Genomic DNA, 15918 nt, shown 5'->3' with positions numbered 1-15918 from the left:
ATCAGAGCTGAGAATGCTACAGGGTGATCTGCACCCTGGGGAGCTAACCTGGGCCTACTCGGGTCATTGTGGGCCCTTCATGCCCCTAAATGGCTGCTTCCCCCCTTTTGTCCTTCAATCCTGGTCCCCAGTGCTCGGCCTTCGGGGTGACCACTAGATGGGACCCTCCTGGCCATAAGTGGGTCTTGAACTGGTCCAGGTCAGGTCAGCAAAGGTGTGCTGAACCATACTGGGGCCTAAGCACAGCCAAAGTTTCACACAATTCAAACATGTGGCTGATCCCAGGAGCCAGGCAGATTTTGTGTCCTGATTCAAGTCTGTTATGCTTGGCATCACTGACATGAGTATCTCTGGACTCCTGGACTACAAACAAACCCTGCTTCAGGGAGGATTCCCTGTCCACTCCTATGGCCCCCTCCTCTGTGGCTGCACCCACTGGTTCAGGCCTTTGGGCCTTGGCTGTCACCTCAGTCACCTTCGAAGCCATTGGGGTGTGTGACCATGGTCCTTTGATGGTGCTGGGCTGAGTCCTGAGATCACAGTGGGAACTTGTAGATAATCCCAGGGGCAATCCTAGAGGGGGGACCTTGATCAAATGCTGGCCAGGCAAGTCCAACAATCTCCCCAATTTATTACAGAATTTTGTTTTCGTTTTGGCCACACCCAGCAGAGCTCTGGTTACTCCTGTGCTCTATGTTCAGGAATGACTCCTGATAGGTTTGGGGAAGCTTATGGGATGCTAGGGATCAAACCCGGGTTATCCATATGCAAGGCAAAGTCCCTCCCTGCTGTGCTATGTATACAGCCCTAGAACTTGTTTTTTTGTTTGTTTGTTTTTGGTTTTTGTTTTGCAGGGAAGGCGGGATTTGTGCCGGACCCAGTAGTACTCTGGGGTTACTGTTGGCAGACTTGGGAACATAAGAGATGCCAGGGATCAAACCCACACAGAACTCTCTTTTGTTTCCTGAGTTCCACCAGGAAGGTCCCTGGGTGGGAAGTTTCCTCAATTTCTGGTGGAGTCAGGCCAGTGTGAGACACAACTAACTACCCCTGGTTTCCCAATTCAGGTCACAGTGAGCACAACCGGGGCCCCCCCGTCCCTCACTCCAGGGTCACTCAGAACCAAGTAGCCTCCAACCTCTGCCCTGCAGCCCTTTGGAGGCGCCCAAAACCCTTTCTATCCTGAACACCCCTTACGTTGGGGCAGCAGTCGAAGCAGGCGACAGCAGGCATAAGCCAAGAATCACTGCATTTATTTATTGAGCAGCAGCTGGTGAGTCACCAGGAGGGAAGATAGGTGCTGCAGCACCTCCCCCCACCCCGGGGCTGTTTGGAGCACCCGAACCTCCACACTGTGCAGGGCACAACGACTGGGCATCGCTGGTGTTCACAACCCCAGCTCCCAGCAGCAGAGAGCAGCAGAAGGCACAGTGGGCAACTGTGAGACCAGGTGGCATGGAGACCTCCTGGAGTGGGGAAACAGGCTGCTCTTGGGTCCCCAAGAGTAAGGCACAAGGAAGAACAGGCCCCAGGCTCAGCCACTGACCAGGCGGGAAATTGGCCCTTCCTGAATTTCTCTAGGGAGTCCAGTGCAGAGTAGGGAGCACTCTTGGCTCTGAGGCCCACATGCACCCCTGGGTCTCCTCCTGCTTTCTACAGTGCTGTGATGTAGGAGTTGGGTGCCTCCATACTGTCCCTTCTCTGTGCCCTGAGCCTGCATGGACCGTGGGGGGCAGATGATCCTCTTGCCCTTTAATCAGGCAAGCCTGACCCCCAATTAAAGCAGCTGGCCACGAAACTGGGTTAGGCAGAAAGTGGTCCCATCACTGGGCAAAGCCAGCTGGTTCCCCAAAAGGTTTCAAGTGAGGCAATGCCAACTGGCCCAAGTTCTAGAATCTTCCCCCACAGGGCCAGATGTGATGTGGAGGCACATGAGGAAAGTTAAGTGGGGAGACTGGGGCCAGGGGACACAGACATGGACACCTGTCTCCAACTGGGACTGCCAGAAGAACCTGGGAGCAAGGCCTAGTCCCCAGTTCGGCCTGCTATGCTTATCCCCCGGGAGGGGCGGGATGGGATAGGTGGAGGCACTGAGGCTGTCACCCGTGGGTGGGCACCCAGCGATCATGGGGCTTCTACAGGTCTGCACCTGGGACGCTGCACGGGGCTCCTGCTTACACCTGGGGGGTGGGGGGAGGCAGTGAGGCGCCCTGTGCTCCACCTGGAGGCCTGAGGGAACAGGAGGCTCTAATGTGCAGGTGCTGCTGGCTTTGGGTTCTGCATGGTTCTGGGGGAATGTAGAGGGGCCTAACCCAGAAACAGCCCTTCCAGACACGGATGCACCTAGTTTAGGGGCCGCAGGACCCAAGGGCACTTCTCGGGCACCAGCGGGGGGAGGGGTGTGTCCACCCCATAGATTGTGGCTCGCGCGTGATTGGGGTGGTGACCAAATAAATAGAAATAAATACGGTCCAGGTTCTGGGCACAGTGGGGAGCCCCGGGGAGGGGCGCAGGGGCACAGGGCTAGGAGGCACTTTTGGGGTGCCCGGCGCAGCAGGGAGGGGGCTTCCATTCGCATCCAGGGTTCTGCTCCGGAACTTTCCCCACCCTGTACGGAGTGCCAGGCAGCGGGCAGCGTCATGCGTCCTCTTCCTTGCGCAAAACCTTCAGGCTGGTGCCCCACGGAGGGCGGCGGGGACCCTGCGCGCGCGGCTCAGCTGGCCCAGGACTTGCGGTTCTCAGAGTGGCGCTGGCCCCGCTCGGCCCGCTGCGCCGCGGGACCGTCGGCCTTGGCCAGGGCAGCCGTGAGCGAGGCCAGGTTGGTGGCCGAGCCACTCAGGGTGCTGCTGCGGCGTGGCTCGGGATTACCATGGGGCCGGAGCCCCAGGCTGCGCCGCCGGGCCGCGCCCGCACCTGCGCCCGCCGCCCGGTGTACCCGGCCCGGCCGGACCAGCAGCCCGTGGCCGGGGCGGCAGTGGAAGTACTGGCGTCCCCCGATACAGCCGTCGTTTTTGCCTGCAGGGACGAGAACGGGAAACGGGGTTCGCGAGGCCGCTACCTCAGCCCACTGGGGCTCCACTGCGGTGTGAATCCAACACCCGTGAACAGCTTCCCCGGGGAGGGTTTTGGGTTGTTTTTTAGAAGGGAGGCTAGGGGGCCACACCAAAGCCTTACTCCTGGCTCTGTGCTCAGGAATCATTTCTGTTGCTTGTGGGGGACTCTATGGGATGCCGGGGATCGAACCCGGGTCAACTATGTGCCAGGCAAACGCCCTCCCCACTGTGCTATTCGCTAAAATAATTCCGGGGTGGCTATTCTGGGGTCCTGAGCATATACTTAAGGGAACCCAAATCCTGGGGTTGGGGGTGCAAACTGGGCGTAGCAGGTTTCCAAAGGGGGCCCCCTTATCAGAGTCCTGCCCTGGGCTGAACCCCTTTAGGGGTTGGTAAAATGCAGGTGCTCCAGGCCACTAAGGGGTAGGGGAGACTGCAGGACCCCTGGTGGGCATTTCTGGGGACCAGAGAGGGGTACTCCGCACCCCAGTGCTCACCTGCGGGGAGGTCCAGCTCCACGCCGACCCACGTGCCCTCCTGGAAGTCCGTGGGTCCCACATACCGGACGACGCCCGTTTTGTGGGCGCCCACGGTCACAGGCTCCCCTTCCCGGAGCCACTCGGGCACCTCAGTGGCCTCTTCGGAGTCGGACGAGACATCCAGCTTGCCGGGGCCCGGGTCCCCCGCGCCGGCGTCCCCGCCGAGTATGCGGGAGAAGGACTGCAGCTCCGACGTGCGCACCTTGCGGATCCGGAACGGGGAAGCAGGCAGGTCGGCAGCCGCGCGGGGCTTGGGGCCGGCCTCGCCCGATCCCTGCTGGCTCACCAGGTCCTTGTGGGGGACCGAGGGGGCACTGGGAGGAGGCGGAGGCGAGGAGGTGGGCACCAGGGCCGGGCTCTGGACGCCCGGGGGCGAGGCGGGCGAGGCGGGAGAGGGGGCCCCAGCGTCCAGGCCCAGGACCGGGGCGTCGCTGAGGGTGGCGCTGGATGCGCTGTGGGAGAAGTAGCCGCTCGACGCCTCGCTCACGGGGCTGGGGGGCCCCTCCGGGACCTCGGGGACGTCTGGTCCCTTGGACAGCCGCTCCGAAACCTTTGCCACGGGAACCGGCCCTGGCGAAGTCGATCCCACACTGTCTCGGGGTTCTCGGGGTACCTGCGGCAGAAAGGGGTGCGCATAGGTCAGAGTTGGGGTTTGTCTTTGGCCAAGGCCACAGACTGGAGGATCATAGGCCAAGAAAATGGGGGGCAGCCCAGAGTGGACACAGGTATCCTCAGAAGCTCTCCCCTTCCCCCTGAATTTCTGAACCTGTAGCCTTTGGGAGGGGGCTAGAACAATCTGGAATATTCTTTCTTTTAGTTTTTGGGTCAAACCCAGCAGCACTCAGGGGTTACTCCTGGCTCTATGCTCAGAAATCGCTCCTGGCAGGCTCGGGGGACCATATGGGATGCTGGGATTTGAACCACCGACCTTCTGCATGCAAGGCAAATGCCTTACCTCCATGCTATCTCTCCGGCCCTGATCTGGAATGTTCTGTAACTCTAATGCACTGGGACATTCTATTGCTCCAATGCTCTGAAACATTCTATTTCTCCAATGTTTTGGAACATTCTATTGCTCCTGCTCTCGGAGAGGAGAGGAGCTAGAAATTGAGTCCCTTCACAGCTGCCTGAGTTCATCCATCTTGTCCACCTCATAAACCCACCCCCAGAGGAAATTTGGGGTAAGGGAAGACAGACTTGGCCCTGGTTCTCCCCAATGCCTGAACCTTGGCCTTTCAACCCTGGAAAAACACTACAGAGTGAAGCACTTTGTTTTGATCCATCAATCTGCCTCTAGCCCCCCAGGTCCCATCAGAGGTCATTCCTGAGACTGTGAGGCAAGGCCCAAAGCTATGGAACTGAGAAGTCAGAAGAGGGGTTAAGACGCTTGCCTTGCACATGGCCAATTCCAGTTAGATCATGATGGAACTATGAAGGGCTCCCTGAGCCTCGCCAGGAGGGACCCCTGAGCACTGAGCCAGGAGTGAGTCAGCCCTAAGCAGCACTCAAACCCAAATCAATCACTCTCTCAGAATCTGTGAGTCCTGAGAGCAAAGATAGCTGGAGAAGGGTTTGAGGCTCTCCTGCCACCAGGGTTCTTGAGAGAACTGGGCTGATGCAGGGAAGGTCCAGGAGGAACTCTGGGGGTGCAGGTGAGGGGACCTCAGAACTGCACCAGATGGTACCCCCTCTCTGAGCCCTTGCCCTGGCACTGAGCAGAGATGATCATTCCAAGTGACTTGCACAGAGATGCCCAGTGTAGAGTGGCACGGTGCTGGGGGGGGGCACCTTTTGCAGTGCTGAGGAGGAGACCTTGCAGGGTGGCCAAGCCGCTGCTACCCAGGGCTGGCACTCCTGCCTGTCATGTCACTGTGCGAGTGTCACTGGTAGCTCCGCTGCCTGCCAGGCTATTCCTGGGCACACGGGCCTGCAGGAGGAGGCAGAGAGTCCTTTCAGCCTTCTCCTATACCTTGGGCGGTTTTGGGGTGGACAGGAGCAGTGCAGGGGAAGGGAGAGGTGTTGTTCTAGAGAGAAATATGCTTTCCCAGATTTACGGAAAGATGATTTAGGTTACAGGAACGGCCACTTGCATTTGAAACCAGATTTATCTGCACTGGCCAATGCCGAGATCTATAAGTCTCTGAGCGTCTTAGCCTCGCTCGGCAGTTTGATAAATCAGGTGCGTTCTCGGGCCTCGTCACTCACAACCCTGAATCGGGGTCCCCTCCCCCCACAGGCTCACATTCAGGGCCCCTCTGGAGAGCAGCGGCCCATTCTGGTGATGGATCTCTGGGCTGCAGAACCCACTAAATCCAATAGATCGATAACTGTCACAGCGTAAATACTCTACGAGATTAGGCAATCCTTCAATCATTTTTCTCATGCTCCCTGTACCCAACTGATGGGCTCTTTCTGTCTAGTTTCCAGAGGCTAGAGTAGGCAAAGAAAGCATCAGACTTGAAGCTACCCTCTGAGTGCTACCCTGAGACCCTGAAGTGGGGGGACAGCCAGGCCCTGTATCTGGGCCCAGAAGGGACCCCCGATTGTTTGTCCAACACAGGCCAGAAAACTTTTCCAACACCCCAGCCCTACAGAGGGACAGACACCACGATGCAAAGCCTGTTGCTGCCCATGTGCCTGGCACAGAACATACAGGATCACAGTCCCTCTAGTTCAGTCCCTTCAGGGACAGTTCCAACAGTGGCTGTTCTCCAAAGGGGAGGTGAAAGTCCAGACTGTGAGTGTGGCTTCCACTAACAGATGCTTGAGGCATCTACCTTCTGGGGCACCCATGGGTGGGCACCATGCCACGGTGCCCCCCCTCACTCACCTGCACCATTCTGGCTGGGCTGGCTGCATCAAGATCCACCCACTACGACCAGAGAGAATCAGCCCTTGACAACCCAGATGCCCTTCCTGGTGGTTTAGCTTTTTGTGTTGTGTTTGTTAGTTTTTGTTAGTTTTGGGGCCACACGTCTCGTTACTCCTGGCTCTATGCTCAGAAATCGCTCCTGGCAGGGGATGCCAGGGATCAAACCCAAGTCTGTCCTGGGTTGGCCGTGTGCAAGGCAAACGATTTACTGCTATGCTATCTCTCCAGCCTTGTTTGTTTGTTTTTAGTTTTTGGGTCACACCTAAAAACTCAGGGGTTACTCCTGGCTCTATGCTCAGAAATCGCCCCTGGCAGGCACAGGGGACCATATGGGATGCTGAGATTCGAAACACCGTCCTAATGCATGAAAGGCAAACGCCTTACCTCCATGCTATCTCTCCAGCCCCTGTTTCTTTTTAAAAGAAAGAAATGCCCTGTTCCCACTGTCTCCTGCACAGGCAGATATCAAGCTGTGGGGAATCAGAAGTTTTTTCTCCCCATAAAACTTTGCCTTTTTTGTGCTGATGTCATGAATCAGAATGAAATGTGAACCAAAAAATTGGCTGAGCACCGGGAACAAGAATGGGGGTGAGGGGCAGGGCTGTTCTGTATACAGAAATTGTGGGGCCCAGGGACCATTAGGATGCAGCTGGCATTAGCAACCCAGAACCCGGGCACCTCCAACTTGGTAATCATGTGATCAACAAGTTGGGAATAGAAAAGTGGGGAAGGGAAGAGGGAGAGGCCTGTGCTCTTGCTGTTCTCCAAAGGGGAGGTGAAAGTCTGGACTGTGATGTGGCTTCCACTAGCAGATGCTTGGGGCATCCACCCTCTGGGGCACCCATGGGTGGGCACCATGCCACGGTGCCCCCCTCACTCACCTGCACCATTCTGGGGGCCACAGCATCTGGCTGGGCTGGCTGCACCAAGATCCGGGGAACAGGCTGAGGAAACAGGAAACAGGCAGTGTGAGGGTATGGGGCAGGGAGATGGAGATAAGAGCAGGAGTTCCCCAGAGTTGCCCCCACATTCAGGAGTACCAAGAGTTCTGAAGATGGATGGGTCAAAACTGATAAGAAAGGGCCCGGAGAGATAGCACAGCGCGTTTGCCTTACAAGCAGCCGATCCAGGACCAAAGGTGGTTGGTTCGAATCCCTGGTGTCCCATATGGTCCCCCGTGCCTGCCAGGAGCTATTTCTGAGCAGACAGCCAGGAGTAACCCCTGAGCACCGCTGGGTGTGACCCAAAAACCAAAAACAAAACAAAACAAAAAAAAAACCTGATAAGAAAAACCCAACCGAAGCCGCTGGGCCCATTGCGGGCAGCTGACACCTCCTCAGAGCATGCAGTCTCCGGGCCCCATCACAGTGAGTGCTGATGTGCCTGGGACAGCTGACAGATTCTACCCTCTACCTGAGAGCCCCCAAACTGAATAAGTAGTGGAAGAAGGAGGGTTGAGAGATGGAGGGACTGAGGGAGGGATTAATGAACAGATGGAGGGAGGGATGAACAGACGGAGGAGTGGATGGATGGAAGGAAGGATGGGTGGAGGGAGGGATAAGTGGGTAGGTAGAGGGAGGGAGGGATCAGGAGGGCTGGCTGATCACCTTAAGCATCTATAAGACAATGTTTCTGCCACCTGCAATAGGCCAGTGTTCAGCTCTTATTTCTACCAGTGCTGTGGCCACAGTGCTCTGGCTGGACATCAGCAAAGTTCTGGTTGACAAGAATGTGCATGGTGATGGTGGGGCATGGACAAGGGGCCCTCAACTTGTTCTACTTGGCCATGGCCTGTGATGCCTCCTGTAATCCTGACTGGGGCTGCCCCATGTTCTCTGGGCAGATGGGGCAACCTCCAAGTGGGTCTTGTTTGCATCTTGATATGCTTTTTCCATCTGCCCCGAGCAGACATCACCTCCTATTTCAGGAGCTCAAAACATTTCAGAACCTTAAGTTCATTAATCCTTATGACACATCTGGTAACTATTAATAAAAATGACTGCAAAGTATTTTGCAGCTATAAATATTAAGGAGCAGTCCCATGAGACAAGCGCATATAAGTCTAATTATCTGCATTTCACACCACAGAAGCTGAGATGTTTCCCGAAAGGTGAGGTGCGGCCGGGGGTGCCGTGAACTGGTGGGCAGAGACCCATAGGAGGGGCAGCCTGGCACCTCATTGAGTCCTGGCCGTGGGTGCCCCATTTCCTGAGTGCCTCAGCTAGCTGCCAAGATAGGGTTGGAATAAAGTGAGGAACAGACGCCGCCGTCCTAGGAAAGCAAGTCCTTCAGCTCTACCTACAGAACTGAGGCTCCCAGAGACAAGTCCAGTCTCCAAATGGGCTGGAGATGCCCTGTGGACTGACACAGACAGGGACTGGCACTCTTGTGCGGGGCCAAGGTGGCAGCACTGCTTCTAAGATGTTTGAGTGGGCCCTCATATAAATCAAAGTCACATCACCTCAATCTCTACACAAAGAGGACCGGGAGATCCCTCAATAGAGCTAGTGTTGGGCTCGGTCCCCGGTACCACCTGCCTTCAGAACAGCACCTGTATGACCTCAAAACTCACATTACTGCCCTCCACCAGAAAGGGACTGAAGGAAAATTACCTGTGAACTTAACCATGAAAACACAGGTAAGCCATGCTTAGTAAATGCCCCATCTGGATAGGACTTCAAAAGCTTTTGTGATTCATTTATTCTGCAAATCTAATATTCCTCATTGAGTCTAGTAAGGCCTGTGAGATACCAACTGTACAATAGAAGAGGACAGACAGAAAAGAGCAGAAAAGAAACCTCAGTTCTGCATTCATGATATTCTACTGTCTTAGAAGAGGAACTGAAGGGGCCAGAGCCATAACACAGTGGTAGGACATTTCCCTTCCATGCAGCTGACCCGGGATAGACCCCAATTCAATTCCCGGCATCCCATATGGTCCCCCGAGCCTGCAGGAGCGATTTGAGTGCAGATCCAGGAGTAAACCGAGCACCACTGGGTGTGGCCCCAAAACCAAAAACCAAATAAAAGAGGAACTGAACCCCTTCCCCGCCGTATCCAGAGATAACCCCTAACTGCACTGTCCACTAAGGGACAACCAGCCTCCAATGAATCCCTGAAAGGCAGCTGGGGAGGGGAAGCGCCCCCACTTTACTGCATCAAGTGGCTACCATATGCACTTAGAACAGAAAGTATGTCTGGAACAGACATGTGACTCTACCTTGTCAACTGGGGATTGTGTGAACTGCAAATGCAGATCAAGTATTTCCGATGAAAATCTAGTTTCCAAATTGAGATGTGCTAGAAATGTAAAATACAGACCTGATTTCAAGGACTTTGTGCAGGGTGGAAAAAAAAAACGATGAAAAAAAAAATCAATCCCACAGTAAGTTTTAAAATGTTGTGGGTTGAAATGATGACATTAATACAGATAAAATAAATCATGTTACCAAAACTAATTTGACCTGTAGCTTCCTTATTTTTATTTGTGTGTGTGCGTGTGCGCGTGTGCGTGTGCGTGTGTGTGTGTGTGTGTGTGTGTGTGTGTGTGTGTGTGTGTGTGTGTGTGTGTGTGTGCTGTAGGGCCACACCAGCAAGGCTCAGGGTTGTTCTTGGATCCAAGCTCATGAATTACTCTTGGTAGTGCTCAGGGACTGTATGGGATGCCAAGGATCAAACTTGGGTAGGCCATGTGCAAGACAAGCACCCTCCCTGCTGTGCTCTCGCTCTCTCGGGCCCCAACTTCCCTATTTCTTTTTGGTGGTGGTGGTGGTTTTTGGAGTTTTTTGTTTATTTTTTGTTTAGTTGGGGCGGTGGTACACCTGGCGGTGCTCAAGGCTTCCTCCTGACTCTGCGCTCAAGGGTCTCTCCTGGCAGTGCCAGGGGACCATATGGGATGCTGGGGATTGAACCCAAGTTGGCTGCATGCAAGACAAACACCCTCCCTGCTGTGCTCTGAGTCCAGCCTCTATTTTCCCATTTCTAAGTCCCAGGAACAAAAGGAACTCAGCAGACACCAGGAGGCAAGTGAAAGCCAGGATTCCAGTTTCCTGCCCAGATGCTTCTGGGTCAGAGCCTGAGGTGAGGGTGGGTCTCTGGGAGGGTAGCTGACACAATAACCACCTGGCATTACTCAGCACACAGGGGACTAGCCTGGGGATGGTGGAGCAGGAGACTGGCTCTGTGTGGGCAAGGAGAACTAACTTCACACATGGGAGAACCACCCTGAAGGGAATGCAAAGCCTCTAGCCTCTCACTCAGCTGAGCACTGTGGCCTCAGCGTTGGTCCATCACTCCAGTGGGGCTGTAGGCATGGGAGGGGTGTCTCCTGGCGGGGGGTGTGGGGGCAAGACACAGAAAGGCCTGGTGGGAACAGCGGCAGAAATGCCAAGCAGTGAGGGGGAGTCTTCTGGGCCTTCATTCCTTAACCCCCTGCATGGACCAAAAAACAGTCAGAGACCCTCACTCGCAACACCCCCCCCCCCAGAATTTGAGGTGTAGAATACAAAGCCTCCCCTGAGTACAAACTTCTAGAAACAAGAAAAAAAAAGGCATTATGCTGAATTAATTCAATCTGGCTAATTAGAGAGCAGGAAGTTCTTTCAATTATTTGCTGTGCTGTCTGCGAGACGTACTTGAACATGAGGGCAGATTTCATTAACCGCTGTTCGTTATTTTCCATGTTCGCTTCTAAACTGGCAGCAGAAGGTCATGGGCAGCAAACCCTGTCAGCTGTCACCTCCCAGACCCTCTGGAGCGGGGTGGGGAACTCAGCAGCAGGTGGGCCCCCCACAGACCAACCCCACCTCGTGGGGCGCGAAGACTCCAGAGGCTGGAGATAGTGTGAAGCAACGATGTGTGTGTGTGTGTGTGTGTGTGTATGTGTGTGTGTCCAGGCCTTCAGGACCCGCAATCACGTTTATCTCCAGGGTTCCTAACCAGGGGTGTGTGTGTGTGTGTGTGTGTGTGTGTGTGTGTGTGTGTGTGTGTGTGTGTGTGTGTGTGTGTGTGTGTGTGTGTATTTATTTGTATCTATGTATTTTTGTATGTGTGTGTATCTATGTACGTGTATCTCTGTGTGTGAGTGCATCAGTGTGTTGTCAGTGTGTATTTGTGTGTGTGTCTGTGTATATTTGTATGTGTGTCTGTGTGAGATTTTGTGAGTATGTGTATCTATGTTTCTTTGCATGTGTCTATGTGTGTGTCTCTTGGCTTGAGGGAATTGAACATTCTTGCTTGAAAATGTCAAGAACACTTCAATGCAATTCCTTTTTTTTACTCCTTCCACACATTTCCTGCCTCTGTCCCACCCCGTTGTGAAACTCAAAGCCTTATCTGGAGCACAAAGTAACCCACACTTTCTCTAGGCCCTAAAGCAGGAATGGCCAAAGCTGGGGTACCACCTGGCAGAGCCTCGCTCACCTACACCCAGGGGTCCACTCCGGCTATCTCCCTGGATGATTCCCCCCACCCCCAGTGCTCACACTCAGACTCTATCACTTAGTGCTCAGCCAGCAAATGCTTCCTGCACCCTTCCTTGGGGATCACCTCCAACCTCTCTTCTGATTCTAACAGTGTCTAAATCAAAAAGGGCACCATCAAAGGGTGATCCAGGGATCTGAGAGGCACCCAGTGGGGTATCTGGGAGGGGCGAAGGCCAAAGCCTCCTGAGTGTACTAGAAGAGAGGAAGAGAAAAAGGAGGAATTGGAGGAGGAAAAAAGGGAAGAGAATGAGGAAGAGGAGGAACTATTTTGGTCAGTTGAGATGATGCTATAAGATGAGGTAGGATCCAGGAGAACCTGGGCTAAAGGAGACCCCACATCTGTTCCATGGGGGTCATATGGTCCCCCAAGACCCGGGACCCACCCCCAAGCACACAGCTGGGAACAGCCTGAGCTATGTTGGCTGTGACCCAAAAACTAAAGTAAATAAATCAGTGAATAAAAAGGAGACACAGAGACGGTCAGCCGTAGCAACAACACAGCAAGATGGCACTGGCCTTGCACACAACTGACCTAGGTTCAATCTTCAGAATCCCATACTGTCTCTCAAGCCTGCTAGGAGTGATTCCTGTGTGCAGAGCCAGGAGTAACCTGAGCGCCACCGGTTCTGGACCCAAATCCGAAGCCCCAATCAAATGGTGTGAGCAGGTAACAAAGTCAGGCTGGGGGTATGGTCTCGGGGTTCAACCTCTGCCACCCCAACATGTGTGAGGCCCCGGGTTTGAATTCTGGCCCTAGGAATATGCAGCAGGACTGTGCCTTGGTCAAAGAGAATCACTGAGAAAAGGAAGATGCCACTGCACTCTTCTTTGTTTGTTCGTTCGTTCGTTTGTTTGGGCATGGCAAGAGACTGGTACAGGCTGTGTGTGGCGGTTGGCAGTGCCAGGAATCCAATCCACCATGAGGAAGACAAGCACCTTAACCTGGGTACCTCTCCCAGCCCAACAGCTATGTTATTTCTGACACTCACACTGTCCTGTCTGGGCCCCTCAGTGGGGTAGGATCAGGCAAGGCAACAGCACAAAGCAAGGAAACAAAGCTGGAAACTTATTTGCAGCTGCTGCAGCTCAGAGTCCTGCCCAGGGGTACGCAGGAACTTTCTGAGGTTTCCTGCTTGACTGGAGAGCTGCTCCCACCAGTAGTCAGGGGGCCCAGCAGCACTAAGGATTCAGGCTAGGCCATCTGAATTCATCACTGTTGGCTATCCGACCCTTTACCTACTAAGAACAGAGAAACGGAGGCAAAGACTGAGTGAAATAATGGGCCTTTTCCCAGAAGGCTCTGGAGGTCCTGCAGAAAGGATATAGATTATTAGATTATTGAATGCTTTTGAGGGGGGCAGGCATACCCAGTGGAGCTCAGGGCTGATGCTTGGCTCTGCACTTGAATCTGCACTGCTCCAGGGACCCTATGGGATACCGGGGATCAAGCTGGGTCAAGCCAGTGCAAGGTAGAGGCCCTCTCCACTGTGCTATCATTCTGGCCCTGGATATAGATTTTTTTTCAAAGAAGCAATACATCTTTTAGGTACTAAGATTCTCAAAGGGATGACACCACTGCACTCAAGATTAATATCTGGAATATTTGGCTCGGGGCCAGGTAGATGACTCAGAAGCCGGGCGGCGCCCTGATCTGCATACAGGAGCCAGGCACTGAATCCTGGGCACTTCATGGTACCCTGAGCTGTGCCAGGAGTGACTCAAAAGAAAAACGATGATAAACAAATGCAGAGACATGCTGGGGACAGACACAGCATTTTGGAAGGCTATACCGACTCGGGAGGTGGTGTTGAAAATCACACCCATCACCTCACCAGTGCAAGAGACACTCTGAGCTACACACCACCTAGTCCCTGGGTGTTCCCCTAAAATCTGGCCACACCAAAGTCCTCGATTATCAAAGGTGACAGCCCCATGCAGGGGATGAGAATTGAGCTGATCCCATCAGGTAACCTCTAGGAGGGACCTCAGTGACCTCAGGGAGCCTGTCCCCACAGATGGGTTTCTGATTGGATGGCTCAAGCTCAGGTGATCACAAACATCTCTGATCAGCTAAATAGTGAGTTGGAGGCTTCCCTTCCTTTTTTGGGTTGGTTCTTTTTGTTTTGTTTTTGGGCCACACCTGGGGGTGCTCAGGGGTTACTCCTGGCTCTGCACTCAGAAGTCGTTCCTGGCAGGCTTGGAGGACCATATGGGATGCTGGGAATTAAACTGGGGTCCTGTGTTGGTTGTACAAGGCAAACACCCTACTGCTGTGCTATCACTCCGGCTCCTTGGGACGGTTCTTTAAGGGAAGCTACATCCTTCTGGGAGGGGTCAGGAATGGCTGGCTAATCCTGGGCATGAGAATCTCCCATCTAAGATGGTCAACTCAGGCACAAGGTCTCCCTTCTGAAGTGCCCATTGGCTCTGGATGCTGCAGGGTGCTTCAGGACCCAACCACTGAACAAACAGCAAAGGCTGCAGAGGAGAAGAGCAAATTCAGCAGCTCTGAAGACTCCAGAGCAGTGTGGGTCTCACTGGCCAAGGTTACTCCAAAAGGAGATGAGAAACTGAGGGGTTGTGCAAAGGCAGGGGGGAGAGGGGAGAGAGGGAGGGAGGGAGGGCGAGAGAGAGAGAGAGAGAGAGAGAGAGAGAGAGAGACAGAGAGAGAGACAGAGAGAGAGACAGAGAGACAGAGAGAGACAGAGACAGAGAGACAGAGAGACAGAGAAAGACAGAGAGAGACAGAGAGACAGAGAGAGATACAGAGAGAGACAGAGAGAGAACCTGCCACTTAGGATAGATAAGCTGATACAAAACTCTCCAATTCATTTGTTCTGGGGTCATCCTCGGCAATACTTGGGCATTACTCCTGGTTTGGGGCTCTAGGGTAAAACCTGGGACTTCTAAATGCAAATCATGCTCCAGCCCTGCGGGCCATTTCCTGGGTCTGCAAAAGCTCTTAGGACTGAAATAAGCTTCCTATGTTCATGAGATTTAGAAAGAAGACCCCCAAAAAAAGGGCAAATATATATATATATTATATTGGTTTTTGGGTGCTATGGGGTTACTCCTGGCTCTGTACTCAGGAATCACTCCTGGCAGGTTTGGGGGACCCTATGGGATATTAGTCCTATGGGTTGGGTCAGCTTCATGTAAGTTAAACTCACTCCTCTCTGTGCTATCACTCTAGCCAAAAAATGGGGGGGGGGGGATTTAAAGACAGTTTAAAAAATGGTTTAGTATAGTGGAGCAAGAAAAAAATAATGAAAACAAAAAAAGAAGAGAATAGTGAGGAAAAAAGAAGAGAGTAATAGAAGTAGGGCTGGCAGGAAGAGGCATCTACAGATTTTTACGGAATTAGGAAGGGAGATAAGGTGACGAATGGTTCTGCTATAAACTGAGAGGGGCTTTGATCTTTGCACTGGAAGTTTGCAGTCTGATGAGCTGAGACCGACTTCCACTGATATGGAAGTAGGGTGTTGGAACAGGTCATTGGATCCTCGAGGCCAGAGCTCAAGGATAATGTCTGCGTGAGATGCAGAAAGGGAAACACTGCCAAGGGGTCAAGCCATAGCACCAAGTTGTGTGACCTGTACAAAGAACCAGGTTCTTCAAAGGGAAAGGGAAGTGGGCAGGACAGAGAAGGGCAGCATGCAGCTGGTGGGGGGAATATAGCACACAGGCACACTGCTGTCACTGCTGGTTATATAGTCCCATCTGTGGTGATCCCCCAGATAGGAAATATCTGGGACTATCCTAACACTTCTGCTTCAATAAATAAAAACACTTTAATTGAGGGGATGAACAGATAAGACAGCACATAGGTGATCTTCAAAGTCTTTCAACAAAAATGGGAAAGACCAGAGTTCCACTACAGCACCTCTGGGTGGCCTGGCCCACACAGCACCATGTTAGGAAGATCACTGAGCAACTCTGGGTGTGGATCAACAATCTAAAACAAAATCAAG

At 53.4% G+C, this 15918-nt stretch overlaps 1 protein-coding gene across 1 annotated transcript in view; it reads right to left on the bottom strand.

Annotated features, from left to right (window-relative positions):
* Window positions 1-1235: 1235 nt before the first annotated feature.
* The window catches only part of KIF13B (kinesin family member 13B), a 156290-nt gene continuing 141607 nt past the window's right edge, over window positions 1236-15918 (bottom strand). The window contains 3 exon segments of the mRNA XM_049771160.1: window positions 1236-3015; window positions 3551-4205; window positions 7346-7408. Of these exon segments, the coding sequence (XP_049627117.1) occupies window positions 2714-3015; window positions 3551-4205; window positions 7346-7408 (1020 nt within the window). The 3' untranslated portion in view covers window positions 1236-2713.

This window comes from Suncus etruscus, chromosome 4 (genome assembly GCF_024139225.1).
Source record: "Suncus etruscus isolate mSunEtr1 chromosome 4, mSunEtr1.pri.cur, whole genome shotgun sequence".
NCBI lineage: Eukaryota > Metazoa > Chordata > Mammalia > Eulipotyphla > Soricidae > Suncus > Suncus etruscus.
This window is presented reverse-complemented; position numbering and strand designations above follow the sequence as displayed.